The sequence below is a fragment of the Girardinichthys multiradiatus genome, chromosome 20, assembly GCF_021462225.1.
Source record: "Girardinichthys multiradiatus isolate DD_20200921_A chromosome 20, DD_fGirMul_XY1, whole genome shotgun sequence".
Lineage (NCBI taxonomy): Eukaryota > Metazoa > Chordata > Actinopteri > Cyprinodontiformes > Goodeidae > Girardinichthys > Girardinichthys multiradiatus.
Genome location: NC_061812.1, coordinates 8075888 through 8102137, shown reverse-complemented (window position 1 = coordinate 8102137; position 26250 = coordinate 8075888). Strand labels below are relative to the sequence as shown.

The 26250-nt window shown below is 37.9% G+C and overlaps 1 protein-coding gene across 3 annotated transcripts in view; it reads right to left on the bottom strand.

Moving 5' to 3' along the window:
- Positions 1-26250, bottom strand: part of slc12a5a (solute carrier family 12 member 5a) — a 233407-nt gene that overhangs the window by 28675 nt on the left and 178482 nt on the right. For all 3 annotated transcript variants that reach the window (XM_047348014.1, XM_047348015.1, XM_047348016.1), the window contains exons 4-6: positions 24901-25047; positions 11211-11265; positions 7287-7417 (exon numbers count right to left, since the gene is read on the bottom strand). In XM_047348014.1, the coding sequence (XP_047203970.1) occupies positions 7287-7417; positions 11211-11265; positions 24901-25047 (333 nt within the window). The remainder of the gene's footprint in view (positions 1-7286; positions 7418-11210; positions 11266-24900; positions 25048-26250) is intronic.

Below are 26250 nucleotides of genomic sequence, written 5' to 3'. Positions count from 1 at the left end.
TGTTTCTGCCCCTTCACAAATTGATTCTTTTGTTCATAGTGTTTTTCATCATTGCGTGATACATAAAAAGAAGGTAATTATTCATAGGAGGCAAGCTCCCTGGTTTAATTCAGAGCTGCATACTTTAAAGCACAATGTTAGTGTTGGAATAATTGTATATAGTTTATATCTTTTGTCTTATATTTTTCCTTTTGTTTCATTTGACTATTTGATTTTATAACCTTTCATGGTGTTTGTGTGAATAAGGATGTGTGAGTTGTCTGCAGGCAAAGGTCATAAATGGAGCTGAGGAGGAAACAATCCAGTTGAGGAGGTCATAAAGATGAAGGCTGATTGCGCTGAACGAAGACGCACTGATCCTAAGATTGGAGGAGAATGTGGAAGTGTGTTGTTAAAAGATAATGCTGTTTATGACCTGTTTACAATGCAGCTGTTTTTCCCATCCTTAGAGAATAAGGTTCTTTGTAATTAGGGACCCCCGAAAAGATAATAAAAAGAGAGGGTCGGACAGATGGTTTTTAGAGTGGTAGAGATTTGTAACTAAAAACACATCTTTGTCCGTTCTCCTCGCAGCGAGTGAAATAACAAATTCTTTGTCTTTCTCTTCTTTTTGTGATGTTATAAATATTGTAGGTTGTTTAAACCTGACAGTTAGAAAATTGGAGAGAAAATGGCGCTCTACACAACTAGAAGATTCCTACTTAATCTGGAAAAATAGCCTACTGTTATATAAAAAGACACTTCACCAAGCCAGAACATCATTAATAGAAGAGAACAAGAATAATCCTAGGTTTCTTTTTAGTACAGTTGCTAAACTTACACAGAGTCATAGCTCTGTTGAGCCATCTGTTCCCTTAGCTCTTAGCAGTCATTACTTTATGGGATTCTTCTTAAATAAAATGTATTCTATTAAAAAGAAAATCTTTGACAAACTCCCGAAGATGATTACTTCATCCTCAGCAATCGAGACAACATTGGAAATAACTGTAGAACCTGATCTGTGTTTGGACTGTTTTGATCCTGTGAAGCTTCCTGAGTTATCAGAAATATTAGTTTCATCTACACCTTCAACTTGTATGTTAGACCCAATCCTAACCAAATTATTTAAGGAAGTGTTCCCTCTGATACCAGGCCCATTTTAGATATGATTAATCTATCTTTAGTAAATGGATATGTACCACAGGCTTTTAAGGTAGCTGTAATTAAACCTTTACTTAAGAAACCTTCACTTGATCGAGATGACTTGAAAAATTACAGACCTATATCCAATTTTCCATTCTTATCTAAAATTCTTGAGAAAATAGTTGCTAATCAAATGTGTGAGCATTTACACAGCAATGACCTGTTTGAAGAGTTTCAGTCAGGTTTCAGAGCTCATCATAGCACTGAAACAGCTCTGCTGAAAGTCACTGATGATATTCTTATGGCCTCAGATAATGGACTTGTGTCTGTACTGGTTCCGTTAGATCTCAGTGCTGCATTTGATACAGTCGACCATAATATTCTCTTAAAAAGGCTGGAATATGCTGTAGGGATCAGGGGAACAGCGCTAGGCTGGTTTAAATCTTATCTGTCTGACACATTCCAGTTTGTTCATGTAAATGATCAATCATCTTTAAACTCTAGGGTTAATTGTGGAGTAGCACAGGGTTCAGTACTTGGGCCAATTCTCTTTACTATATATATGCTTCCAATAGGTCAAATTATCAGGCAGCATAGATACATTTTCACTGTTATGCTGATGATACTCAGCTTTACTTATCCATAAATCCTGATGGGCCCAACCAGTTAAATAGACTACAAGCATGAAGATATAAAAACTTGGATGACTTTAAAAACTTTGCTTCTAAATTCAGACAAGACAGAAGTTGTCGTCTTTGGAGTTTTAAAAAAAGAAACTGCTTAGTCAATCACTTAACCTGGATGGCATTAAATTGACCTCTGGTAATAAAGTAAAAAATCTTGGTGTTACTTTTGACCAGGACATGTCATTTAAATCCCATATTAAACAGGTTTCTAGGATTTCCTTCTTTCACCTCCGGAACATTGCCAAAATTAGAAGTATCCTATTCAGGAGTGACGCTGAAAAACTAGTCCATGCATTTGTTACTTCAAGGCTGGACTATTGTAATTCTTTACTATCAGGATGTCCACAAAATGCAATTAAAAACCTTTAGCTGATTCAGAATACTGCAGCAAGAGTTCTGATGAAAATTAAAAAGAGAGATCATATTTCTCCTATTTTAGCTTCCCTTCATTGGCTCCCTGTTAAATCCAGAATATAATTTAAAATTCTCCTCCTCACATATAAAGCCCTTAATGATCTAGCTCCATCATACATCAGAGATCTGATTGTTCCATATGTTCCTAACAGAGCACTTCGTTCTCAGACTGCAGGTTTACTGGTGGTTCCTAGAGCCTCTAGAAGTAGAATGGGAGGCAGATCCTTTAGTTATCAAGCTCCTCTCCTGTGGAACCAGCTCCCGTTTTTGGTCCGTGAGGCAGACACTCTGTCTACTTTTAAGGCTAGGCTTAAAACTTTCCTTTTTGATAAAGCTTATAGTTAGAGTGGCTTAGGTTATCAGGGAGGGAGCCTTCCTTCCTCCCTGTTGGTTGGAGTAAGGGGGAGTCAGGTTTAGCCTAAACCGGCTCAGTTATTGCTGAGGTGCAAACACACCCTCCATTTCTGCTACCTGTATGACCCCCTCTCTTTTCCAATGGTTATAATCTTTTCCATTGGTTATAATCAGGGAGGTATCCCAATCCTTGTGGTTTTTAGTATAACAATGACCATCAGTGGGACCCTTTGTAGGGTGCCTTGAGACGACGTTGTAAATAAGCGCCGTTTAACCAAATAATCTGAACTGAAACTATCTGTGTAGTTATGCTGGTATAGGCTTAGGCTGTTGGAGGACATGACCACTTTCACCCTCTTTGCTACATTCTCACACTACTCTCTAATTCTGAATTATTTGTTGTTATTTCAGCTTTTAACTTTATGTTCTCTCTCTTTTCTCTTCCTAGAAGCTACACCTGGCCTGGCTCTGTGTCTACCTGTGACACCTTTCTGGAGAGGGGCATCATCCAAAATTCTGCTGGCAACCACTTAATGCTCACCCTCTACCGATGATCCAGATGGCCCTGTCTTTCAGTGTTTAACCCTTTCTCTCTCCTAGATATAGCGATTGACTGAGCTTAACTGTAACTAACTGTATGTGCTCTCTTTCAGACTCTAACCTTGAAAACTGGCTCTGAGTTTATCTGTTCTTTCTTTCTAGATGAAATGACTAAAGGAACTACATCCATTAACATTTACTTTTCCTTCCCATAGAAAGGACTCCTGGATCAGTGCTTCTTTGTTCTCTTTGTGTCTCTGCTCTGTTCTCTCAAACCCCCAGTCGGTCGTGGCAGATGGCCGCTCACACTGAGCCTGGTTCTGCTGGAGGTTTCTTCCTGTTAAAAGGGAGTTTTTCTTCTCCGCTGTCACTACATGCATGCTCAGTATGAGGGATTGCTGCAAAGTCAACGCCAGTGACTGTCCACTGTCTCTACATGCTCATCCGGGAGGAGTGAATGCTGCAAGTCACTGACTGGATGCAATCTGCTAGGTTTCTTTAGTCAGAAAAACATTTTATCCAATTTGAATAAATAACTAACTCTGACTGCACTGTTCAATGGTTATGATTAATTGGAATGTATGAACCTGACTGTTGTGAGCCTTGAGACAACATGTGTTGTGAATTGACGCTATATAAATAAAACTGAATTGAATTGAATTTGTGGGTGTTTTTGGGTTTTTGTTGGTCTTATTTTTTGGGGTTTGAATCGTGCTTCTGTTTTCCTGGTCATGCTTTAGTTTTTGTATTCATGTTTTGCTAAATTGTGTTCTTGGATTGGGCTTCTGGTTATGCTCTGGTTTCATGTTTTTCTAGTTGTGTTCCTATTAGTTTGTTTTATTGGTTTTCTGTTTTTGTCTCAGTCATGTCTCCTTTTTATTCCTGCATCTGTCTGTTGTCTCAATCAGCTTCACTCGGTCCACCTGAATCTGTAATTAGTTTACTTGTTTCACCTGGTTCCCACTCCATTTATACACTTCTGTTCTGTTCAGTCATCGCGCAAACATTACATCTCATGTCTCGGATTTGGTTCATGTCATGCTTGCCTCGCCTGCGTGTTTTTGTTCCTGCCTTCTCTATTGAGTGAGTTTCTGTTATTCCAAGATTAAAACTTTTAATTTACTGTCATGCTGCCTGCTTGTCTTCATTCTGGGGTCCTCCTTTGTACCATGTCTGACAGTGGGGTGTTACTGCTTAGCTCAGACATTTTGTTGGAAAAGCTGATCTGATGCTAATAACAGCATATCACCAGGCAAACAAATCTCCAGCTTCACTTTGAACTCCTCATACTTCCTAAAATAGCAGCTTCAGTTTGTGTTCTTGGCTAGGGATGGAAGAATGAAATGTATTCAAATGTGGACTGTGCCAGTCTGTTCTGCACAACTCTGATGAGATTGTCGTTTTTACAATGGAAAATAAGCCAGCTTTGACCCAGAAGACAATATTAAACTCCGGGCATAATCAAACTCTGCATGACCTTACGAGACAACCATAAGGAGAATGATAAAAGAATAGAATGATCTAATCATAAAATAGCCATAATCATAGCTTTTTCAGAGAATGCTTCTGTAAGCCTATCAGTATCTAGAGCTCTCATTAATGCATCATCTGCATAATTATCCAAAAATTCCTTGCAGGATGCTGAGCTGAAGGAAGACATTAGGAACAAAAGCAGAAGACTAGAGAAAGAAGGAGGAGGATAAAAGCCATGATAACTCTTTCTAAAATATATTCAAATAATCTGTTAACAATATGAACAGAATGTGAGACTAAAATCACTTCAACGTTCAGTGAGGATGAAGGTTTTTCATCTAGTGCAAAGCAGACTGCAAAGCTGACATTAATTTCATAACATCATGCAGACGGTTTATGTGCGGTTTTATTTTCTGGCCATGTCTACGCGGTCTAAGACCTGTTTTGCAGATAGACAGCTTTTCTCTGGTTAGGAAATTTAGGCCACTTGTAGGTTTGTGGTCAGGATTAAAAATGCAAGGATCATCTTCCTGCTGCTGAGCAACAAAAATAGAGACAAGCACAGATAATATTAACAAGCATTCAGGGTTGGCATGGGAACACTGCAGCAGAAATATCTCAACATATTTCTGTCTCCATTGTTTGAGTGGGAGAAGCAGACTGATTTCTGCTGCACAAGCATTATTTTTATGATCGTAATACATGATTTGAACAAAAAACAAAATGAGTCAGATTTTAACCCAGTCAATACCCATGATTTCATTTTTGTTTTTCTAATATTGGCTTCATATTTCAAATGTTTTGTAGATTTTGGTTAAAAAAAAAAAAAAGATTTCTGTATAACTAATGTTGATATAAGATTCATATCGACAGACACAAGGAGGAAATAACTGCATGGTTATTCTCCTTTAATAGGAAAACTTCTATAATTTCAATATGTTGTGTTAAGAAATGGCATGAGTGAATAAACAAAATAAATATCCAACAAACTACAAAAAGTGAATGAGGTCATTTTAGACTTTGCAGTTGTGGTCTTTTTGTATCCAACCTTTTGGAGTTTGAAAAAGATCCCTCTGCCACAGGACATCTTGCAGCAACCATGCAATAATTTGTGCGAGCTTAGGGATGTATGTAATCTGCTTTGTAAACCGATGTTTTAAAGCTATCTTCTGTAATCCACTAATAATCTGCTGAAAGAGAATGTTGTCATGGGCCTGCATTAAATAACATGAACCAACAGGTCCAGCAATTATTTTGATTTGATTAGGGGTCAGAGTCGTTTTTATTCTCCAAAAGAGGATAAGAACCACAATCAAGAGAAATAGGTTGTAACTGAAAATATTAAATAAATAAATCAACTGCACATGTGATTTGAACATTGTTATGATTATCTGTCTACATATTTTATTATTTCATCAAATAATTTAACTGTTGCATCAAAATAATTAACTATCAAGAGAAGTAAATTGATATGCAATGGTGCTACATTTTCCTAATTCTCTCCAAATTTTCATTGTTGTTTACTGTTATTTCAGCTTTAAGCTTCATATTCTTTCTCTGTTATCTCTCTTCATAGAAGCGACATCTGGCCTTGTGTTCTGCTTAGCTGTGACACATTCCTGGAGGTGGGCATTGGTAAGTTACTGTGCCAGTAACTTCGTGTTCACCTACACATGGCCCTGTCTTTCTCCTAGATATAGCCGCTGGTTGAGCTTTTGCTACGATTAACTATATGTGCTGTCGTTCATTGTATAGACTTGAAAACTGGCAAATAGTTTACCTATAGTATTTAGATGTTTCTCTCCTAGATGAAATCTCTAAAGATCTACTGCCGCCATTAACTCCCACTAGTACTTCACATAGAAAGTACTCCTGTATCAGTGCTTCTGTGTTTCTTTTTTGTGACCTGCAGTAAGGCTGCTCACACTGAGCCTGGTTCTGCTGGAAGTTTTCCTTTCCACTTTTACTACATGTACGCTTAGTAAGATGGATTGCTGTAAGGTCAACAACTCCATGCAAGTGACTGTCTATTGCTGCTTCATGCTCATCCAGGAGGAGTGATTTCTGCAAGTAAGTGGCTCCATGCAATTGGCTGGTTTCCTTAGATACAATACTTTTTTACCAAGTTATATAAGAAATTGAACTTGACTGCATTGTTTATTAACTATGATGAAATTAGAATATATGTAACTGATATGCAATCTGTCTGTATGACTGAACTGAATTGACTTTTTTGGCAAAGTGTGTTGAGACGGTTTTTGTTGTGAATTGCCACTATACAAAGAAAATGAATTGAATTAAATAGTTTAATAGATGGTTTTGAAATGGCCTCACAGTTTCAAAATCGAAGTAAGTGGAGATGGAATGGTATTGCATGGAGGTACAAATTAGTGAAGGGGTGAAAAAACTTGAAGTACATATGTGTTCAGAAATCTGCAAAATAAAAGCTGAATATTGTATTGAACTTTTTTCAGAGTTGAGTAAAATGAACGTGCAAGCTACTAATACACAGTTTTCATTTGTCTCTGCAATCTCTGTTGTGTGTTAATAATACTGTCTGTACAAACCTTTATTTGCTAAAACAAACAACAATACAGCGTTTTTCTCTAAAATGACAGTAACCAGAGAACATAGAGGAAACCTGGTAATCTTGGTAAGATTATTAGGTTTCCTAATTACCAGTGGGATGTTTCTTACCAAGAGCAGCTCGATTGCTCCCAGGATGTACATGGCTCCAGCATAGGTGGTTCCCAGGTAGAAACAGATCCCCACCGCTCCACCAAACTCAGGGCCCAGTGAACGTGAAATCATGTAGTAGGAGCCCCCAGCTAAATACAGACACAACATAAAGATTGGTATGCATATATTTTATGAGTTAACGATTATAAATCAATTAAAGTTTATTTTATCAGCTAAATAAGTTGCCGTTTTTGTTTGGTAATTTATTTAATAACAATGGGATTAATTGATTAAGCAAATAAATGTACTGCTCATGATAAATGATCTTCAGGTTACCACCAATCAACAGAAAAAAATAGCTATTAATTTGAACATCTCTAAATCAACTTCTTTCTTCTTTTTCTTTTCCTTTCAGGAGTTGCCATAGTGAGTCATCTGTCTCTATCTAACCTTATTTTCTGTATCTTCTTCTCACTACCTTCATGTCCTCTTTTGCTCCATCCATAAATCTCCTCTATGGTCTTCCTCTAGGCCTCCTGCTTGGCAGTTCCAGCCTCTGCATCCTTCTACCGATGTACTCCCTGCTCTTTACATGTCCAAGCATCTCAGTCTGGCCTCTCTGGCTTTATCTGCAACACATTTAACTTGAGCTGTCTGTCTGATGTACTCATTCCTGATCCTATCCATCCTCATCACTCCTAAAGAGAACTTCAACATCTTCATCTCTGCTACCTCCAGCTCTGCCTCCTGTCTTTTCGTCAGTGCCACTGTCTCTAAACCATACAACATCGTGGGGCTCGCCGCCATCTTGTACACCTTTCTTTTCATTCTCGCTGATACTCATTTCTATTCAATTCCATTCAGTTTATTTATATAGCGCCAATTCACAACACATGTCGTCTCAAGGCACTTCACAAAAGTCAGGTACATGCATTCCAATTAATCCTAACCATTGAATAGTGCAGTCAGATTCAGTTATTTTTTTCAAATTGGATAAAAAACGTTCTATCTAAGGAAATCACACAACACACCTAACATTTTTCTCCATCCCTTCCAACCTGCTTGCACATATTTCTTCAACCCTTCCACAGTCCCTGTTGATCTAGAATGTTGAGCAAGTATTTAAAATCATCCACCTTCTTTTTCTCTGTTCCCTGTAACCCCATGGTTCCACTGGGTCCCTCTCATTCACACACATGTATTCTGTTTTGCTCCAGCTAACCTTCATTCCTCTACTTTCCACGGCCTCCATCTCTCTAGATTTTCTTCCACCTGTTCCCTGCTCTCACTGCTGAACACAATGTTAACTACAAATATCGAAGTCCAGTGAGATTCCTGTCTAACCTTATCTGTTAGCCTGTCCATCACCAAAACAAACAAGAAGGGGCTCAGAGCCGATTCTTGATGCAACTACAGCACCCCTCACCACTGTCTTACAGCTCTCATACATGTTTAGCACCACTCTAACATACTTCTCTGCTACTCCAGACCTCCGCATCCAATACCACAGATCCTCGCTTGGCACCCTGTAATATGCTTTCTCTAGATCTACAAAAATGCAATGCAGCTCCCTCTGACCTCTGTACTTCTCTATCAACATCCTCAAAGCAAATATTGCATCTGTTTAATGAGCCTTGTGAAAAACTCCACTGCTGTTTCTCATAGACACTTCCATACCTCCAAGTATATCATCAGGGCCAACTGCCTCGCCACTCTACATCCTTTTCAGTGCCTTCCCTACTTCATTCTTACCGATCTTTGCTACTTCCTGATCCACCATGATTCCTTCTTCTGCTCTTTGTTCTCTTCCATTTTCTTCTTTCATCAACTCTTCAATATACTCCTTCCATCTTCCAATCACACTTGTCACACCTGTCAGTACATTTCCATCTTGATCCTTAACCACTCTAACCTGCTGAACATCCTTTTCATTTCTGTCTCTTTGCCTTGCCAACCTGTATAAATCTTTCTCTCCCACCTTACGGTCCAACCTATATCATACAAGTCACGACATGCCCTTTTGTTTGGCCTTAGCTACCTCTACCATCACTTTACGCTGAGTCTCCCTGGACTCCTGGCAACTCTCTTCAATCCTCACAGCGTCCCACTTCTTCTTGGCTGATCGCTTTCTCCGTACGCACTCCTGTACTTCCTCTTTCCACCACCAAGTCTCCTTATCAATTTTCCTTCCAGAAGACATAGCCTGCCTACCTGCCTCCCTGACAGCATTAGCTGTAGTTGTCCAGTCATCTTGAATCACCACCTGGGGACCCGGAGCCTGTCTTAACTCCTCTCTGAAAGCAAAACAACTTTCTGCCTTTTTAAGCTTCTACCACTTTGTGCTCTTGTAAGTCGCCCTGTGTTCCTGCCTTTTCTGGAAGAAAGTACTCACTACAGCCATTTCCATCCAAAGTCTATCGCCATCTGTCCTTATGCATTCCTGCTGTGAATACCAAGCCTGCCCATCACTTCCTCATCACCACTATTCCCTGCTCCAACATTTCCACAAAGATAGGCACCAATTAATACTTTCTCACCTCTGGGGATATTCTGCATCACTAGATCTAATTTGCTACAGAATTTATTTTTCTCCTCTTACATCCTACCTGTGCGGCATATCCAATGACAACACTGAACATCACACCTTTAATTTCTAGCTTCAGACTCATCACTCTATCCGATACTCTTTTCACCTCCAGAACATTCCTGACAAACTGCTCCTTCAAGATAACACCTACACCATTTCCCTTGCCATTCACACCATGTTAGAACAGCTTGAACCCTGATCCTAAGCTGTTAGCCTTGCTATCTTTCCACCTGGTCTCCTGAATACACAGTATGTCCAACTTTGTCCTCTGCATCATGTCAACTAAGTCTTTGGCTTTTCCTATCAGAGTCCCAACATTCAACGTCCCTATTCTCTGTCCTAGACTCTTGCCTTTCCTCTTCTCTCTCTGACTACGGACACATCTTCCTCCTCTTTTTGTTTGGTGACCAGCAGTAGCTTAATTTCCACCAGTACCCTGTAGGTCAGTAGAACCAATGGCGGTCATTGTTAACCCAGGCCTTCACCGATCCTGGTAGGTAAATCACATTGTTGACTGGCATGGTAGAAGTGGCAAACGTTTTACTCCAAATGTCCTTACTGATGCAACTCTCTGTATTCACACGGGCTTGGGCCCGGCACAAATAGGACACAGGACACTATCCCCCTTTGAGGCTGCCTTATATCTCCAAGAAAACGAAAGCGTTTACCCTTAAAGTTTGTGGAGCTCTGATCAATGAATTTCTAATAGTTCTGCTAAAAATAATAAAGATTGACCTTCACATAAATAATATCTATAATGCATTTACCCCTTGAAATAACGCTGGTGTACTTGTGTATATGACTGTGTCTTACTACTTCTTAGTTTCTGCTACAAACGTCTTCTTGGTGTTTAATGTTAACACAATGCTTTTTTATTTGTATGGAACAATGTGCCAATTAATTAATTATTTGTGGATAAATAAATAGACCTTAATCAGCATTTCCCAACAACATAAAGGCTGCCACCCATTATAAGCCAGACATAATGGGTGTACAGATCCAATTTCCCTCAGAAGCCTGTAATTAGCTGTGACCCCTGGTCAAAGTAAAATGTGAAACATTATTACTATTTAGCCCCACGTCACAGACTGCATGTGTACAATGATGTATCGTCACATGGAAAGTGAGATTTGGGTTTTACTGGCAGGAATTTGGCTGATACTTTATTTTGTGTAAATAATGTGTGACAAGAAAGTTAAAGAGCACAAGATCACAGACTAAAGCTCCTAATGTTTTTGAATATATCAAGCTGTGCAAGGAGGTATGTGCCAAAAGCAATCCGTGAAAAGGGAAAATTTAGAAGCGGGCAGCATCAAACAGCGATGACTGTGTGGTGCCGGCGTCTGCTCACCCACCTGGCACTACTCCATTGGTAGCGATGGCACTCATCGAGATGGCAGTCAGCATAGTCTTCAAGGACAGAGAGAAAGAAACACATTAGATCTTTATCAGAATCTGCTTATTATTTTAATAAAAGCTGTCTCTTCTTAAATTCTCATCATTTCGCTCTTTGTTTGCTAGAAAGTTGCTTTTTTTAATCTTTCACAAAGTGCTACCTAAAACCTAATGTAGGTTCTGAGCTCCTGGTAAAGATACATAAAAACTTTTGAATAAAATAAATCTTTCACTTATTGCAGTAACATAATCTCACACTGAAACATTTAGAACAATATAAGCTTTAATATCAGTACATTTATCCCACAAAAATCCCACATCACAATTGTTTTTAACAAAATTTCTGTTGTTTAAACTAAGATCTCTATAATACATCAAAATACCTAACTTCACAGAGAAGAAAGCTAATATGCAATAGTTAGGTATACAGGTCCTTCTCAAAATATTAGCATATTGTGATAAAGTTCATTATTTTCCATAATGTAATGATGAAAATTTAACATTCATATATTTTAGATTCATTGCACACTAACTGAAATATTTCAGGTCTTTTATTGTCTTAATACGGATGATTTTGGCATACAGCTCATGAAAACCCAAAATTCCTATCTCACAAAATTAGCATATCATTAAAAGGGTCTCTAAACGAGCTATGAACCTAATCATCTGAATCTACGAGTTAACTCTAAACACCTGCAAAAGATTCCTGAGGCCTTTAAAACTCCCAGCCTGGTTCATCACTCAAAACCCCAATCATGGGTAAGACTGCCGACCTGACTGCTGTCCAGAAGGCCACTATTGACACCCTCAAGCAAGAGGGTAAGACACAGAAAGACATTTCTGAACGAATAGGCTGTTCCCAGAGTGCTGTATCAAGGCACCTCAGTGGGAAGTCTGTGGGAAGGAAAAAGTGTGGCAGAAAACGCTGCACAACGAGAAGAGGTGACCGGACCCTGAGGAAGATTGTGGAGAAGGGCCGATTCCAGACCTTGGGGGACCTGCGGAAGCAGTGGACTGAGTCTGGAGCAGAAATATCCAGAGCCACCGTGCACAGGCGTGTGCAGGAAATGGGCTACAGGTGCCGCATTCCCCAGGTCAAGCCACTTTTGAACCAGAAACAGCAGCAGAAGCGCCTGACCTGGGCTACAGACAAGCAGCACTGGACTGTTACTCAGTGGTCCAAAGTACTTTTTTTGGATGAAAGCAAATTCTGCATGTCATTCGGAAATCAAGGTGCCAGAATCTGGAGGAAGACTGGGGAGAAGGAAATGCCAAAATGCCAGAGGTCCAGTGTCAAGTACCCACAGTCAGTGATGGTCTGTGGTGCCGTGTCAGCTGCTGGTGTTGGTCCACTGTGTTTTATCAAGGGCAGGGTCATTGCAGCTAGCTATCAGGAGATGTTGGAGCACCTGATGCTTCCATCTGCTGAAAAGCTTTATGGAGATGAGAATTTCATTTTTCAGCACGACCTGGCACCTGCTCACAGTGCCAAAACCACTGGTAAATGGTTTACTGACCATGGTATCACTGTGCTCAATTGGCCTGCCAACTCTCCTGACCTGAACCCCATAGAGAATCTGTGGGATATTGTGAAGAGAACGTTGAGAGACTCAAGACCCAACACTCTGGATGAGCTAAAGGCCGCTATCGAAGCATCCTGGGCCTCCATAAGACCTCAGCAGTGCCACAGGCTGATTGCCTCCATGCCACGCCGCATTGAAGCAGTCATTTCTGCAAAAGGATTCCCGACCAAGTATTGAGTGCATAACTGTACATGATTATTTGAAGGTTGACGTTTTTTGTATTAAAAACACTTTTCTTTTATTGGTCGGATGAAATATGCTAATTTTGTGAGATAGGAATTTTGGGTTTTCATGAGCTGTATGCCACAATCATCTGTATTAAGACAATAAAAGACCTGAAATATTTCAGTTAGTGTGCAATGAATCTAAAATATATGAATGTTAAATTTTTATCATGACATTATGGAAAATAATGAACTTTATCACAATATGCTAATATTTTGAGAAGGACCTGTATATGAAGGTATAAAATATTAGAAATAATAGAGAAACATAATTTATGGCAAAAAACAGGGGTACAGGGCAAGAGGGCAATTAGACCATGAAGCCAGACCTAGCAGCTATTTACTGAAGAAAAGATTCAGATGTGTGAACAAATGTTTAATATACATTTATTTATGTAAATGATGAATATTATTAATTCACATTTTTGCAAATATAAAATATACACCATATTTTCATATCTTCCAGCAACCTCAGCTGTGTATTAAGGATAAATAAAAAACAAAAACAAGAAAATTTGGACAGGAGAAGCAATCATTGAAGGCACACAGATTTGTGGTAATCTGCATCAGTCAAGAAATCAAGAAATCACAACAAGTAAATAGACACTTAGCTACATTTGTCAGTAACTCAAGTTACAAGAATATTTAAAAAGTTTCAACCAACTAAAACTGAGACTAGATGAGAATCCAAGTTTATCTTGTCACTACACAAATTGTTATGAATAGTAAAGACAGGTAAAAAAAGCTGCAAAGCTCACTGTAAGAGGACTGAAAATTTTATTTTTAGTGTGAGTTCATGCTGTTGTATAAAAAAGGTCAAATATTAATTTATTTTCAGGCTTTTACACGTGTTTAGCAGGAGTTTTACTGAATGTGGAGAGCTCCTTCCATCTACTACTGGAGGTTTTCGGTCACTTTTTGACCCAGCATGTATGAGCAGCAGTGTTAAATCCTAGGATCAACAAGGTTATGAGAGCAATGACTGCTGACAACAAGTACAGACAGTATTTATAGTGCAGGCATAAAGACAAGAAATGGCGAACATGAATTCTGTACCACATCACTTTAATATCTGATAGATAGCTATAATTGCAGGGTGCAATTGTGGCTGGCAATTTATATAATTTTGAGAGCATTTGCTCATTAACCAAAGTAATGTAGAAATTAAATGTTTGACTTGGTGGCATTGTTGAATTATTAAAGAGACTGGTGAGCCCCTGAAATCTAATGTTTCAGGCAAAATTCATGGCTAAGCATCCAACAATTCTGTGCTCACCATTCAGAACATGCAACATAAACACTTGTTTTTAATTTGTTGTTTCACTAATTACAGTCAATGAGTTCTCTATGTAATCTATCTAAAACTCAATAAGACGTAGATCTGTCAAAGTAGAGATATAAATATAAAAGTGAATCAAACTCATCATGAGCCTAGGGAGCTACTGCCCCTTGCAATGTCTTAAGTCCTCCTTCAGTTCGCCTCCATATATTTCCTTTGATTTTTAAAATGGTTTTATAGAAATTTTCTTTAGGCTTCCTGAAAGTCCTTAGAGTATTTTTGGACATTGGCTTATTTTCTGTCTAGTATCTGACTATTTTTAGAGGAATCTTGTTTAATAAACCACTTATGTCTATGTGCTACGAATCATTGCAAGACAAAGGGCTCTTAAGCCCAGCAGATGAATTACGATGATTTATTAAAGGCATGACTTTCAGATGCTATTTGTCTATTGAAGGCCTGGCAGGTTTTTTTTTTATGTTTCACTTGTTCATTTTCCTAATGTTTTTATAACCAGACACTGCACAGAGTATGCTGCCATGGTCAGGTACAATGACTCCAAAGAGAAATAAAAAAAACCTTCAGATAACCTTGGGAGCTATTAATGAAGGGATATCTACCTCCATGGAAGACGAATATGAAGACATATGGGGTCATTTAAACTTGAGAAGCATTTTACACATGAATATCACAGTGGCATCGCAGACAGTTAATTTAATTCTTTAACGTCACCCTTCTGCAACCCATAGTTATTGAGATTTCTGCATTGGCCAAAATAGGCTACTGACATTATTTATCCAAGAGCTTGTTGAGAAGTGAAATATATTTTCATCAAATGATGACCTTTGGTGTACATCCATAAGGGTTGTACACCAGAGAGACTGACAGTTTACAGCTATGCTAAAAGCTCATGCTTTCAGCTGGTTGACTGCATATATAATATTGCAACGGGGCCTGTCAACAGCTCTATGTGCAAAAACAGAAACCAATCACGATTCTAATGTTAAGTCTGGTACTGAGTGGGAGAAAAACACCATCAGAAATGTAAGTGCACGCTTCAGTGGAGCTGCCTGTAACACTGACAGCCGGCCCTGGCTGCCCTGTAGAGGATGAGAGGAAGAGATGTGTGCAGTGAGTGGAAGAACAGGCAAGGAAAAAAACCCAAAAATTACAAAGCAAAAAGCTGTGTGAGTGACTGAGACGAAAAGAAAGATGATGTGTTTGACAGTACAAAGGCCGCATTAAGACTTCATTATTCTTTCAAAGACCATTCTTCGGTTTGTGAGTGTCTTTTTGCATTGGTACCACAAGAAAGAGAAAGAAAGAAAGAAAGAAAGAAAGAAAGAAAGAAAGAAAGAAAGAAAGAAAGAAAGAAAGATGTGGAAGACTTTGATGTCCATTTACAAAACAGTTCTTACTCTCCTGCTTTCTGACTTTTCTATTACAATGGCTATATGAAGGAAAAAGAACATCTAGGCTTCAGAAAAATAAATACTTGGGTATCTGAAAACAAATCTTGACATTGCATTTCAAAATCTTTGTATTCAATGAGGCGCAACATTTTTTTAAAAACATGCCGCATTCATATTATTTCTGGTATTCTAAAGTCGTATTTTTTGCTTTTCTGTGAACAGCTAAGTCTTATCAGATGTTGTGTTAATTTACATTAAGAATAAAATATGTTAATATTCTTCTACTCATTACTTTTCTCCAGTTTTTTTTTTTCTTAGACTTTTCAGGAGCTTCAGGAACCTTTCACAGAACAAGGATGGTACTGTCCTGGAACCTATTGTTAATTTCCAGAACCTATATGTACACTTCATGTATGTTTCAGAAACTTCTGGAGAGATACAGGTACATTTTAAAACTTACCCTCTAAGTTCCAGGAAAGTTCCCTGTAAATTTTCACCATATCTACTGTAGGTTATCAGGAAAGTTCTGATAAGTAACAGAAAATAACTGGTAAACTCCAGGAAAATAACATGTATGTTTCAGGAATGTTCAGTGTGAACTATTTATTTTAAATTATTAAGTTAGCCTACCAGTTAAATGTTTTAGACAAACTTTCTCAGAACTGAATTTTCTTTATTTTCAAGACTATATACATAGATTCTTACTGAAGTAATCAAAACAGTGAATGAACACATATGTAATCATGTAGTAAACAAAAAATCTATAAGAACTTTAAATATATTTTAGATTTCTTAAAGTAGCTGCCCTTTGCTAAGATGACTAAAATATTGACCTATGGCCGTCTCTCAATGAGCGTCTGGGAAGTTCTTTCAAGACTCTTTGAAAAACTATACCAGGTGACCGCCTCATGAAGCTCAGGGAGAGAACGCCAAGAGAGCAAAGCAAAGGGTGGCTATTTGGAAGCACCAATCAGCATAAGCTGGATCATTATATTAGCTACACTACGAAAGTTCAAAGTTTAACATTTTCAGAGCATTTTTTGGCCATAACCAGGAACAAATGAGCACATTCAGAAGATTTTCAGCCACAGAATGCAGAATGCTCAGAATTATGTTTGACTTACATTGCATCCTCTTGTGTGAACACTGTAATGTGGTTAGTGCCACCTGAGGGCCTGTGGAACTGACGATCTGGACTGAGAAGTGAGTGAGGCTCTGAATTTCTGTCTAATCTGGCCATAATGAGGCCACAAGCTCTTCTCCCAGCTCAGCAGATAAGACAGTAATTGTTTAAGTGTTTTATCTGATGTGGACCGCAGCCACGCAGAGGTAGCCAGATGCATACCTAATCACTGAATTAACATTCAAACTGTAGAGAAAAGCAAGCAATTGAATTGTGTAATTTATGCTGCTTGTACAGTATACAAGGATAAATGTGCTGTACAATGGGCATGCTGCACACTAAATTCTGCTTATTTAAGCCACAGCAACTGGCAATATAACAAGTCAGAGTACGTAAGACAGGACTGAAGCACGTGTAATAGGAAAACTACCTCCATTTCACTGAATACCATTTTGTACCACAGACACAGCTCTGGGTGGTTTCGGAATAAAAATGGGGTCTGTAGGGGAGTGGTGATAAACCTATTAGATAGTGGAGATGTTATGAGGTAAAACAGGAAGGCTTGATTACTTTGGAGGCAGGGAAATTATCTTAGAAATTTTAAGTGGTGCACTGTTGTAGGATTTACTGATGTCAGCATGTTCTTCAGCCATGGAGGGAAAGGCTTGATCAGAATGAAAAAAAAAAATTAGATTGGTGAAATTTGTCAAAGAAGCATCCCCAAAAATGCCATTACAAAAGTTTACCCAGCTGAACATTCAAATGTATCAAGATCGATGTTAATCACTTCTCTCTTTATAGTTTATGTTACGGCCCTGACCTATGATTTTTAATCATACTTGCAGGATCTACAGTTGTCTTAGAGCATCATACAGAATATGACACTTTAGCTTAATACCAGATTTTTACCAGAGGTTTTCCTTCATTTTAATTTATGCTATGACCAGCAGTTGATAAGGTTTTTCACTTTAGTGTCTTAAAGCAATATAACTAATGAAATCAGTGTTTGCAAGCTTAAGATCGTTTCATAAGCTGCTTATGCACTGGACTTACATGTTTTTAGATGTTAATAGACAAGAACGAAGCTGGCAGTCTCAGCAGTGTTTGGGTGAAAGTGGGACTCCTGCTTTTGTCTACCTCTCTGCAAACTCAATGACCTGCTGACTTGGTACATCTGGCAGTATTATCAAGGAGAAGTAGTATATGTGATGTGCCAAAGTGAAATCTGACCAGGCGTAAAGGTCAGAAACAAAATGGGATGTCTGCGTCGATAAGCCAGCTTGTTAAATGTATTAAGTTTTCAGAGACAATAACATCCAGAGAGTTCAGTCTTCAGATTAGAGCAATAACTAGAAAGCTATCAAAACTCACCAAATGACTAATAAAGTCAGAATGATATTTTATTTTATAGATTTATATAGATTATAGATTCTTAATGCTCATCAGCTGGTAGCTCTGATAAATTTGTGAAATTCCAGTTCATAATAACTTTTTCTGTTTTGTAGCATGCTCTTTTGAATGGTAAATATTATAAACCCTGTTATTACTGAATCCACTGCCTTTTTGTGGACAGAAAAACAAGATTGGCAGAATTTCTATCTGTGCTGACCAACAGTTTGTGACCTCTTAGCTTGCCCCACTTTTAGATAAATCTGAAATTGGGATTTTTTTGTGAGTCTGGGTGATATAGTATAGGCCGTAATGTAATTGGCTCAAATTCTTATCTCTGTCCCTATGAAACCTGGAGTCTGTCCCCCTGGAATCACTTGAACCCACAGGCACTCTGGTCTGTGAGCGAGCCAGCAGACAACGTCAGATTATGCTGCTGTGCCATCTGCCTCATCCACATGAGGTACAATTGCACAAAGCTTGCATATCATAGAAAATGGGATTTTCTTTTTCCAAATGTGGTCAAATGGGAGAACAGCCTCACCTATTTCTAAGTCAACATGAAGACAGATGAGCTAAAGCAATGTTTTAAGGGATTTAATTTTTTTTTTAAACAGATTGCTTTTTTTGCTTCCTAACTGTGACTGCAAAGGACATCTTTGGTCTGTTTTGTCCCTGAGCTACAAACAAACTCTGACGTGGCCTTTGACGTTGACCTCAGAACTGAGCAGAAATTATTTTAGACAGGACTCAGAGATTTTCCGGTACCCTGAGAGGTTGCTGTTTAGCATACTTCCTTACTCAACTGTAGAATATCAGTGGAGTATTATAAACCTACACTTTGCAGATTTCTCCTGTTTTTGCTTTGTTGTCACATCTAAACAGAAATGTAAATATCTGACAAAGATAACCTGATTAAATCGAAAAGCTGTGGTCAAATTATGGTTTTATTTATAAATTCATTTAATTGATTTATCAAGGTTATGTTGCAGCATCACAGATGGAAGTCCAGACCTTGACTAGGCCACTCCAAAACTTTTTTTTTTTCTTTAACCATTAAGATGTGTTTATTATTGTCCTGCTTGACAACCCAAGTGTGCTGAAGAGTTTATGGTCACACAATGATGGCTGTACATTCCCCTGTGCAACCAACACCACAATGTTTGAATGTAGAAATGAAATTCAGTGTTGGTTTTATAAGTGACAAGACCTATCCCTTCCAAAAGATGCACTTTTGTCTCGGCAGTTCACAAAACATTTTTCCAAAGTCTCAGGGACCATCAAGATGTTTTTCTTGAAAATGTAAGATAGGTCTTTATTTTTGTTTTGGCCAGTAGGGATTTTCACCTTCTTACTCTATCATGGATTCTATTTTGTCCAGCACTTTTCTTGTTGTTAAATCATAAACCCGGATTTAAGGTAACTGAGACCTTTAGTGCTTTTAATATTGTTCTAGATTTTTTGTCGCATCCTGGATGAATCTTTAATGGACTCTTGAAGTACCTTTTATACGCACTTGTTTGAAGGTTCACCACTGTTCCATGTTTTTCCATTTGCGGATAGTGGCTATTACTGTGGTTCGGTGGAGACCCAAAAGCTGAGCAATTGATTTATGTAGATTGGGGTATAATTTGTAGCTCTTTGAGATATTTCTGCCTATTTCATGCTGTCACACAGGTTCTGTTTAAGTTACTTCTTAATTTTATGGGTTTGACATTGAATGTGGCTGGGTAAAAATACGGAAAGATTTTTTCTCTTAACAAAGCATCATTTAAAAACAGCTTTTTGTATTTACTGATCTTATCTTTGTCACATAACTTGTTAGATTATCTAAAACAAATAAATTTAGAAGACAAGTACTCTTTCACGCTGCTGTATTTTAGTATGCTCTTCATCACTTGATGTCACAGTGGAAGGTTTACAGAGAAAGGCAAGAGTGTGAAGCAGGTGCACAGGATTATCACATTTAGACTAATATGCTGGATAGAAACAGATTTAATGAAGAGCAAACGAGGCTGACAGCTCAGGCAGTACAGGAGCAAAATGGATGGTAGGTGGAAACAAAGAACACAGAGAAGCAGAGATAACCATAAAAATACAGAAGGTAAATGATATGAGAAAATGAACAATAAAAACCGCTGATAAACTGAGGAAAGGAAAGAGATGGGAGTAAAAACCGAAAGATACAAGGGGAGAAAAGCATCCTTAATATTGAAATATGTCATAACAGAAGGCTGGCAACCCTTCTCTTTGCAGCATTTGGATTCATGTCCTGGGAGTAATGAGGAAGGCCAAACAACTGACGAGTTTACAGCCAGAATATGAAACATCATTTTATCTTCCTGACATGCCTAAACTCATTATATCAGATAAAAAAGACGCCCAGCAGATGTTTGAATATACCGGCTTCCAGAATGCTGCACTATGTTGACTTTTGCATATAATTTGATGGTTAATGGTGTCAGAGCAGTTCCACATGGAGGCACCCTTTTCATTTAATAAAGATTTCCTGAAATAAGTGGCATGTCTCATTAATAATCTGTCAAAAGGCTGCTTGACAGCAAAAATTAGGATGCGTATGTGTTCAGTAACAGATATGTGCAACTGTGACTGAGCAGCTAATGAAAACTGTGCTGTCAGTAATCTCCCATCACTGAATAAAACATGGACTCTTACAGCATCCACGATTCCTTTACACAAGTCCTGTGGCTTTCAATCAGGTGGGAATCACTGCACACACATGCACTCCTTCATCATGTGGCTGGCAACCCCAGGAGGTCTCAGTGGTAATGTGTTATGTAATAAGCTCAGGAGGAGAGAGGTGGGTGGGGGGATTCTCATGCACTGTTCACGCTCAGGCTTATTGCCCCGGGGCTATGTTCTGAGCTTGGTGTGACTGGTAAGAGCTGTGTGTGTGCATGAGACTGAAAAGAGAGGAACAGAATGTGTTTGAGGCTTTTATCAGGCATGGGTGGGTACACAGAGGGACAATATAATGTTAAAGTGTGAGGATTACAAACGCGTTGTTCTTGCTGGCTTCTTGTCAGTCTATGGTTTAACCAGTTTTTTTCAGACTGTTTAAGATTTCCTTTCTGATGTCATATTTTCTTTTGGGGGAAATGATAGTATTCCAATGTAAGTCAAACCAGCTTCTAAATTTTGGAAATGCTTCAAACAGTAATAGAACATTGATAAAATGTGAGTATATCATTTTATTTATTGTTTGCATTTAAAATGTCATGAAGTGAGGTTTTGGAGTCTGACTCAAAAGAAGACAGGAACATGGAAGGAACATTAAGAGGATTTATTATAGTTGCGGTAGGTAACATTTGTTAAAATTTATTTTTTACATATTTGTTAAAATTGTCACTATGTCCTGACAGTAGCATATGGACAGATAATCTTTGAAAAAAAAATCAAACTCCTCTGGCTCTTCCCAGTGGTCCTACTGCTATTTGCAGAAATACACTGTCATTCAAGATTGCCATGTGCTACAGCTGTGGTAATGGTACGGGCAGGTCATAGTCAATCTAAAGCATGTCACGGATGTTTCATCCACACCAGTGAATGAGCCATAGTTGTTTATTAGCTGTCATTGGTGGTCCATGGTACCACAGACTTAGCCTGAAAGTTTTAACAAACACACCTTACAGGCCCCTCCCCCTTGTTCTCTGCTGTGCTACAGCCCTCTCTCCACAGCTCCTCCCCACATTGGAGCCTGCCTAAAATGTGCAGGCTAGTAAGCAGTGCCACCAATGCCGGAAAATAAACAGCTATGGCACAGCTAAAGAACAAAGAGAAATTAAGAGAATATGACATGGCAAAGGAATACAGTGAACAACAGTGGATGGATAGGGACAATTCAAAACACCTGAAGTTCATAAAATAAAGGGCTATTACCATAATTCTTTTACATTTAATTTTTGAGTACATTTACTCAAATTAAAGGTTTACAAGGAATTGCTGCAAAGTTACAACCCGATGCAGTCAACCATCCACTGTTGCTACATGCATGCTTAGGAGGAGGTATTGCTGCAAAGTCAGTGACTCAATGCAGTTGGCTGGGATTCTTATATAGGAAATGTTTTTATGAGTTGGCATAATAAGCTAATTTTGACTTGCACTGTTAGCTGGGATCAGTGTGTACCTGAACTTGAATCTGTCTATGTCATTGGGTTGATTTAAATATTTATTTCTGTATATAGACTGGACCTGTATATAAACATGTCTTAAAAGTAAAGTGCTTTAAGGTAACATTTCTTGAAAATTGGGGTCATATAAATAAACTTAATTGAGTTAGTATCCTTTTAAAAAAAGTCACTGATAACCAATTTTTAACCTTTTTAAAATATCTCCATATTGCAGAAAGTTCACGTTGTAAAATCAGAAAGAGGCACTTATTATTAACCATATTTAACAATAAGCTAGTTGTGCTTTCACACACAACAGTCATTTGTTTTACATAAGACCCACCTGAAGTATTAATTGTAGGAAAGTGCAATCTTAGTCTTATCTGACCAAGTCATATGGTTCCAGTTAAAGTCCCAGTGGGTTTCAGCAAAGGCCTTGTTTTGACATTTGTGATTGTAGGACAGAAAAAAACTTTTCCTGGCATCCCTTTTAAACAACCAAGAAGCTATTTTTGCAGCCATTTCAGTACTTAAGAAGATCCAGACACATCTGTTTTTACTGAATAGCAAGTACTCTTGTCTTACTGGTTTTTAAGAGTGCCTTAGAGAAATTGAGCTCTGAGTCACGTCACATTTATACCCCAGAAAAATAGCAACCATGAATTACTGGATACACGTTCTAACTTTTAGTTTTTTTTAGTTTTGGTTTTCTAACAGAAAAGTCTAAAGGCAGGCTGCTTTGTGTATCTTATAAACAGCAGCCTGCCTGGTATACATGTTTACCAGGCAGGCTGCTGTTTATAACATACAAAAAGATTACTAATGGATTATTCTTCAAAAAAACTCAAATTTAAACTGAATGTGTCTATAACAAGTTCAGATGTCAAGAATGAAAGTCTAATTCAGGACATAATGTGTCCACAGACAGATACTTGGTGAAAAGGGTTACAATATTACACTTTCAAAGGAAAATCCCAATAATTGTTCCCTGACGATGAATTGCTTCCAACACGTCAAACACAATCAGTTTGAAATGTCCACACAGATGAATGACAGCAGCACTTTTCATGCTGTGGGACAGGGTTGTAATTTGAGTCTCAGGGTTATGGGAAGGTCACAATTCACCATGACAGTGACAGTAAAAGGGACAAGAAAACATCATGGTGTTTCATCATCAGTTTTCATGTTTTTATAGACTGAATGTACAGCACCTGGGCCAGTCCATCTGTCTCTTCTATTTTGTGCCACAACAATACATTCCTTTTGAAGTTGTCCATGTAGTAAGGATTTTGTTTTATTTGCTGCTCCATTTAAAATATTACATTTACCACTCCTTGTATATTACTAGTTTTTGTTGACTGCATATGGGGATCTGGTGAATCCAGTTACAATTCAAAAGTATTTCTTTGTTTTTTATGAACTGTGCCTCTGAAGTAATTTTTACACATAAACATCAGATCATTTCGGGAAAATTTGCAAAAAACTTCATCCGGTTAACAGTTGCAAGCCGCATTTTATTTCACTGGTCAGATTTTAACTCACTGGTGCAGGTCATTCTCACAGCTGGAAATATTATGAAACAGCACCTATACAAAAAAATGACTTGATGCACATAATACACTCTTGAAATTACTGTTTTGTTTACTTCAAGAATAGATATGGTCTTGGCTTTTTTGTCACTGTTTGAGTTTTGATGTAAATAGCCATATTAACAGATGTACAAAAGCAAGTAGAAACCAGTACAGAATAGCAGTAACTGTTTAAAGTTAACACTCTTTATGTATGTATTTACTTGTTTGCTGGATTTTTGGCCAGGTAAACATATCACTCAGCCCCACCAGCTTTGCCATTATGATGAATATCAAGAATATTGTTTATTGCAACGTAATTCCAAATTATAAATATATATATATATAAATATGCAATGAACCAACTAATCTGTATCTCAAAAGGCAACCAATAAATGGAGCCTGGAATTGTTTAAGCAGCAGTTTAACTTAAATCCTAAATCTAACCTTAAGCTAAATGATTTATGTCTAAGAGGTTTATGTGTCATACATTAGGATTAAACATAACAAGGTTAGTTTATGCAAATGAAACTATGATCCCCAGTGTTGCTCAAATATTTAGCAACATGGGTGCCTCAAAGGAATGATAATGCCCACTGAGGTAACTAATGTCACTTCAAGTATCTAAAAATAAATAAAAGATCTATTTATGGACATATTAGGCTTACAGAATCTCAAGCTGATCCAAAATCACATTCAAATTAATGCTGCATATTTATTTCCCTGAAACTGACAAAATGAAAATATTCAAAATACAGACAGCCTGCAATATAAATTCCTTACTACAGTAAATGTGTTGATAGTGTAGTCTGCCAACTACCTTCTGAATCATTACTGCCCCATTCCACTGGGAAAGAAACTGCTTTATAATTTGTAAAGTGCATGACATCCTGAGCATCAAGATAAACTAAGTCTAAAAGTAAAAGTAGGCAAAATACTCACGGTGGTACAACACATAAAGACGATGATGAAGGTCCCGATGACACCTCCAATTCCAACTAACCAGGTCATCCTGAGGAAAAGGATCACTCCGAAAATGTTCTGGATGCATGGAAAGTAGACCCCCATCAGAGTACCAAGCTGAGGGGCCTGGATGAAGAAGAGGAAAATTAAGTCAAACTTGATTATTCGAATTATTATTTTTGATGTTTGTTGTTAAAATTACATTGTTGTTATTTTGTATATTTTTGATTTTCAATAGGCCACCACTTCTCAGAAGGTTTCGACTTCTGCTTAGTGTCACTGCCAAATTGCTGTAAAACTGACTCCCCAGAAATGCAGCATCAACATTTTGGGATTTATGACTAAGTGAAAACTGACATAACAGCCATACAAGCTAAAAAGCACAGTTTGCAAATCTGCTGTAGTTTAGGTGTCTTGTCCATTTTTACTGGTAGAAGCAAATGGCACAGATCACAGCCACATTAAGGAAAAATAGACATTTTATAACAAGACAGATGTTTGGACCAAATCTAAGTTTGTATCCATCTGTGTGGGTGTTTTAGGTTGAGTTTGTTGCCAATGACACATGAAAGGGATAATTCAGTTTTCATTTTTTTTTTGAGTTTTCTTAAGATATTTTTGACTGTAAATATTTTATCTGTCACAGAAAACTCTCTTTGTATCTTCACTGACAGACTAGATCTCTAGCTAATGGCAAAGGCAAATGCACAAGATAAAAACGACAGCATATCAAGCCAGAATAATTAACTGATTGAACAGTAATGTGGCGTAAAAATCAATAAATAGAGTTCATCCGAACTGCCATGATATTTTTTGTCTTTTTCTAATCTACTGTATTTTTGTAACAGGCGGGATACTCATGCATTGTATTTAGCAACAGACGGGCTGGTCATTGCTACAGACTGTGATCTGTCGCCATCATCTTATTAAGTAAATAACAATTAAATATAAATGTGACAATGGTTTAAAGGTATTTAAAATAGTTTTTATTTGAACTTTCATGAAACTGCTGAGATTGGAGTAGTTTTAACATAACCAAAGTCCGATGTTCTGGTGTCCCACTGAAACTAGCTTTCTTTAGAGTGAAGAAGCTATATGTTGTCTGCTGCAGGTAGAATATTCACTGGTTGTAAACATGTAACCCACAGCCTTACTCCTATCCTTTAATTTAGCTTGGTTTACTTACATTTTTAAGTCAAAACATTATTTTCCTATTTAACCCTTTAGTTAGAAGTGCATTTGAAGGTGCAGAATATTTGTAGTTGTTCAACTTAGCAGTACAACTATAGCATAAACATTAATTTAGGACATCCACTTACTGCATTCTGT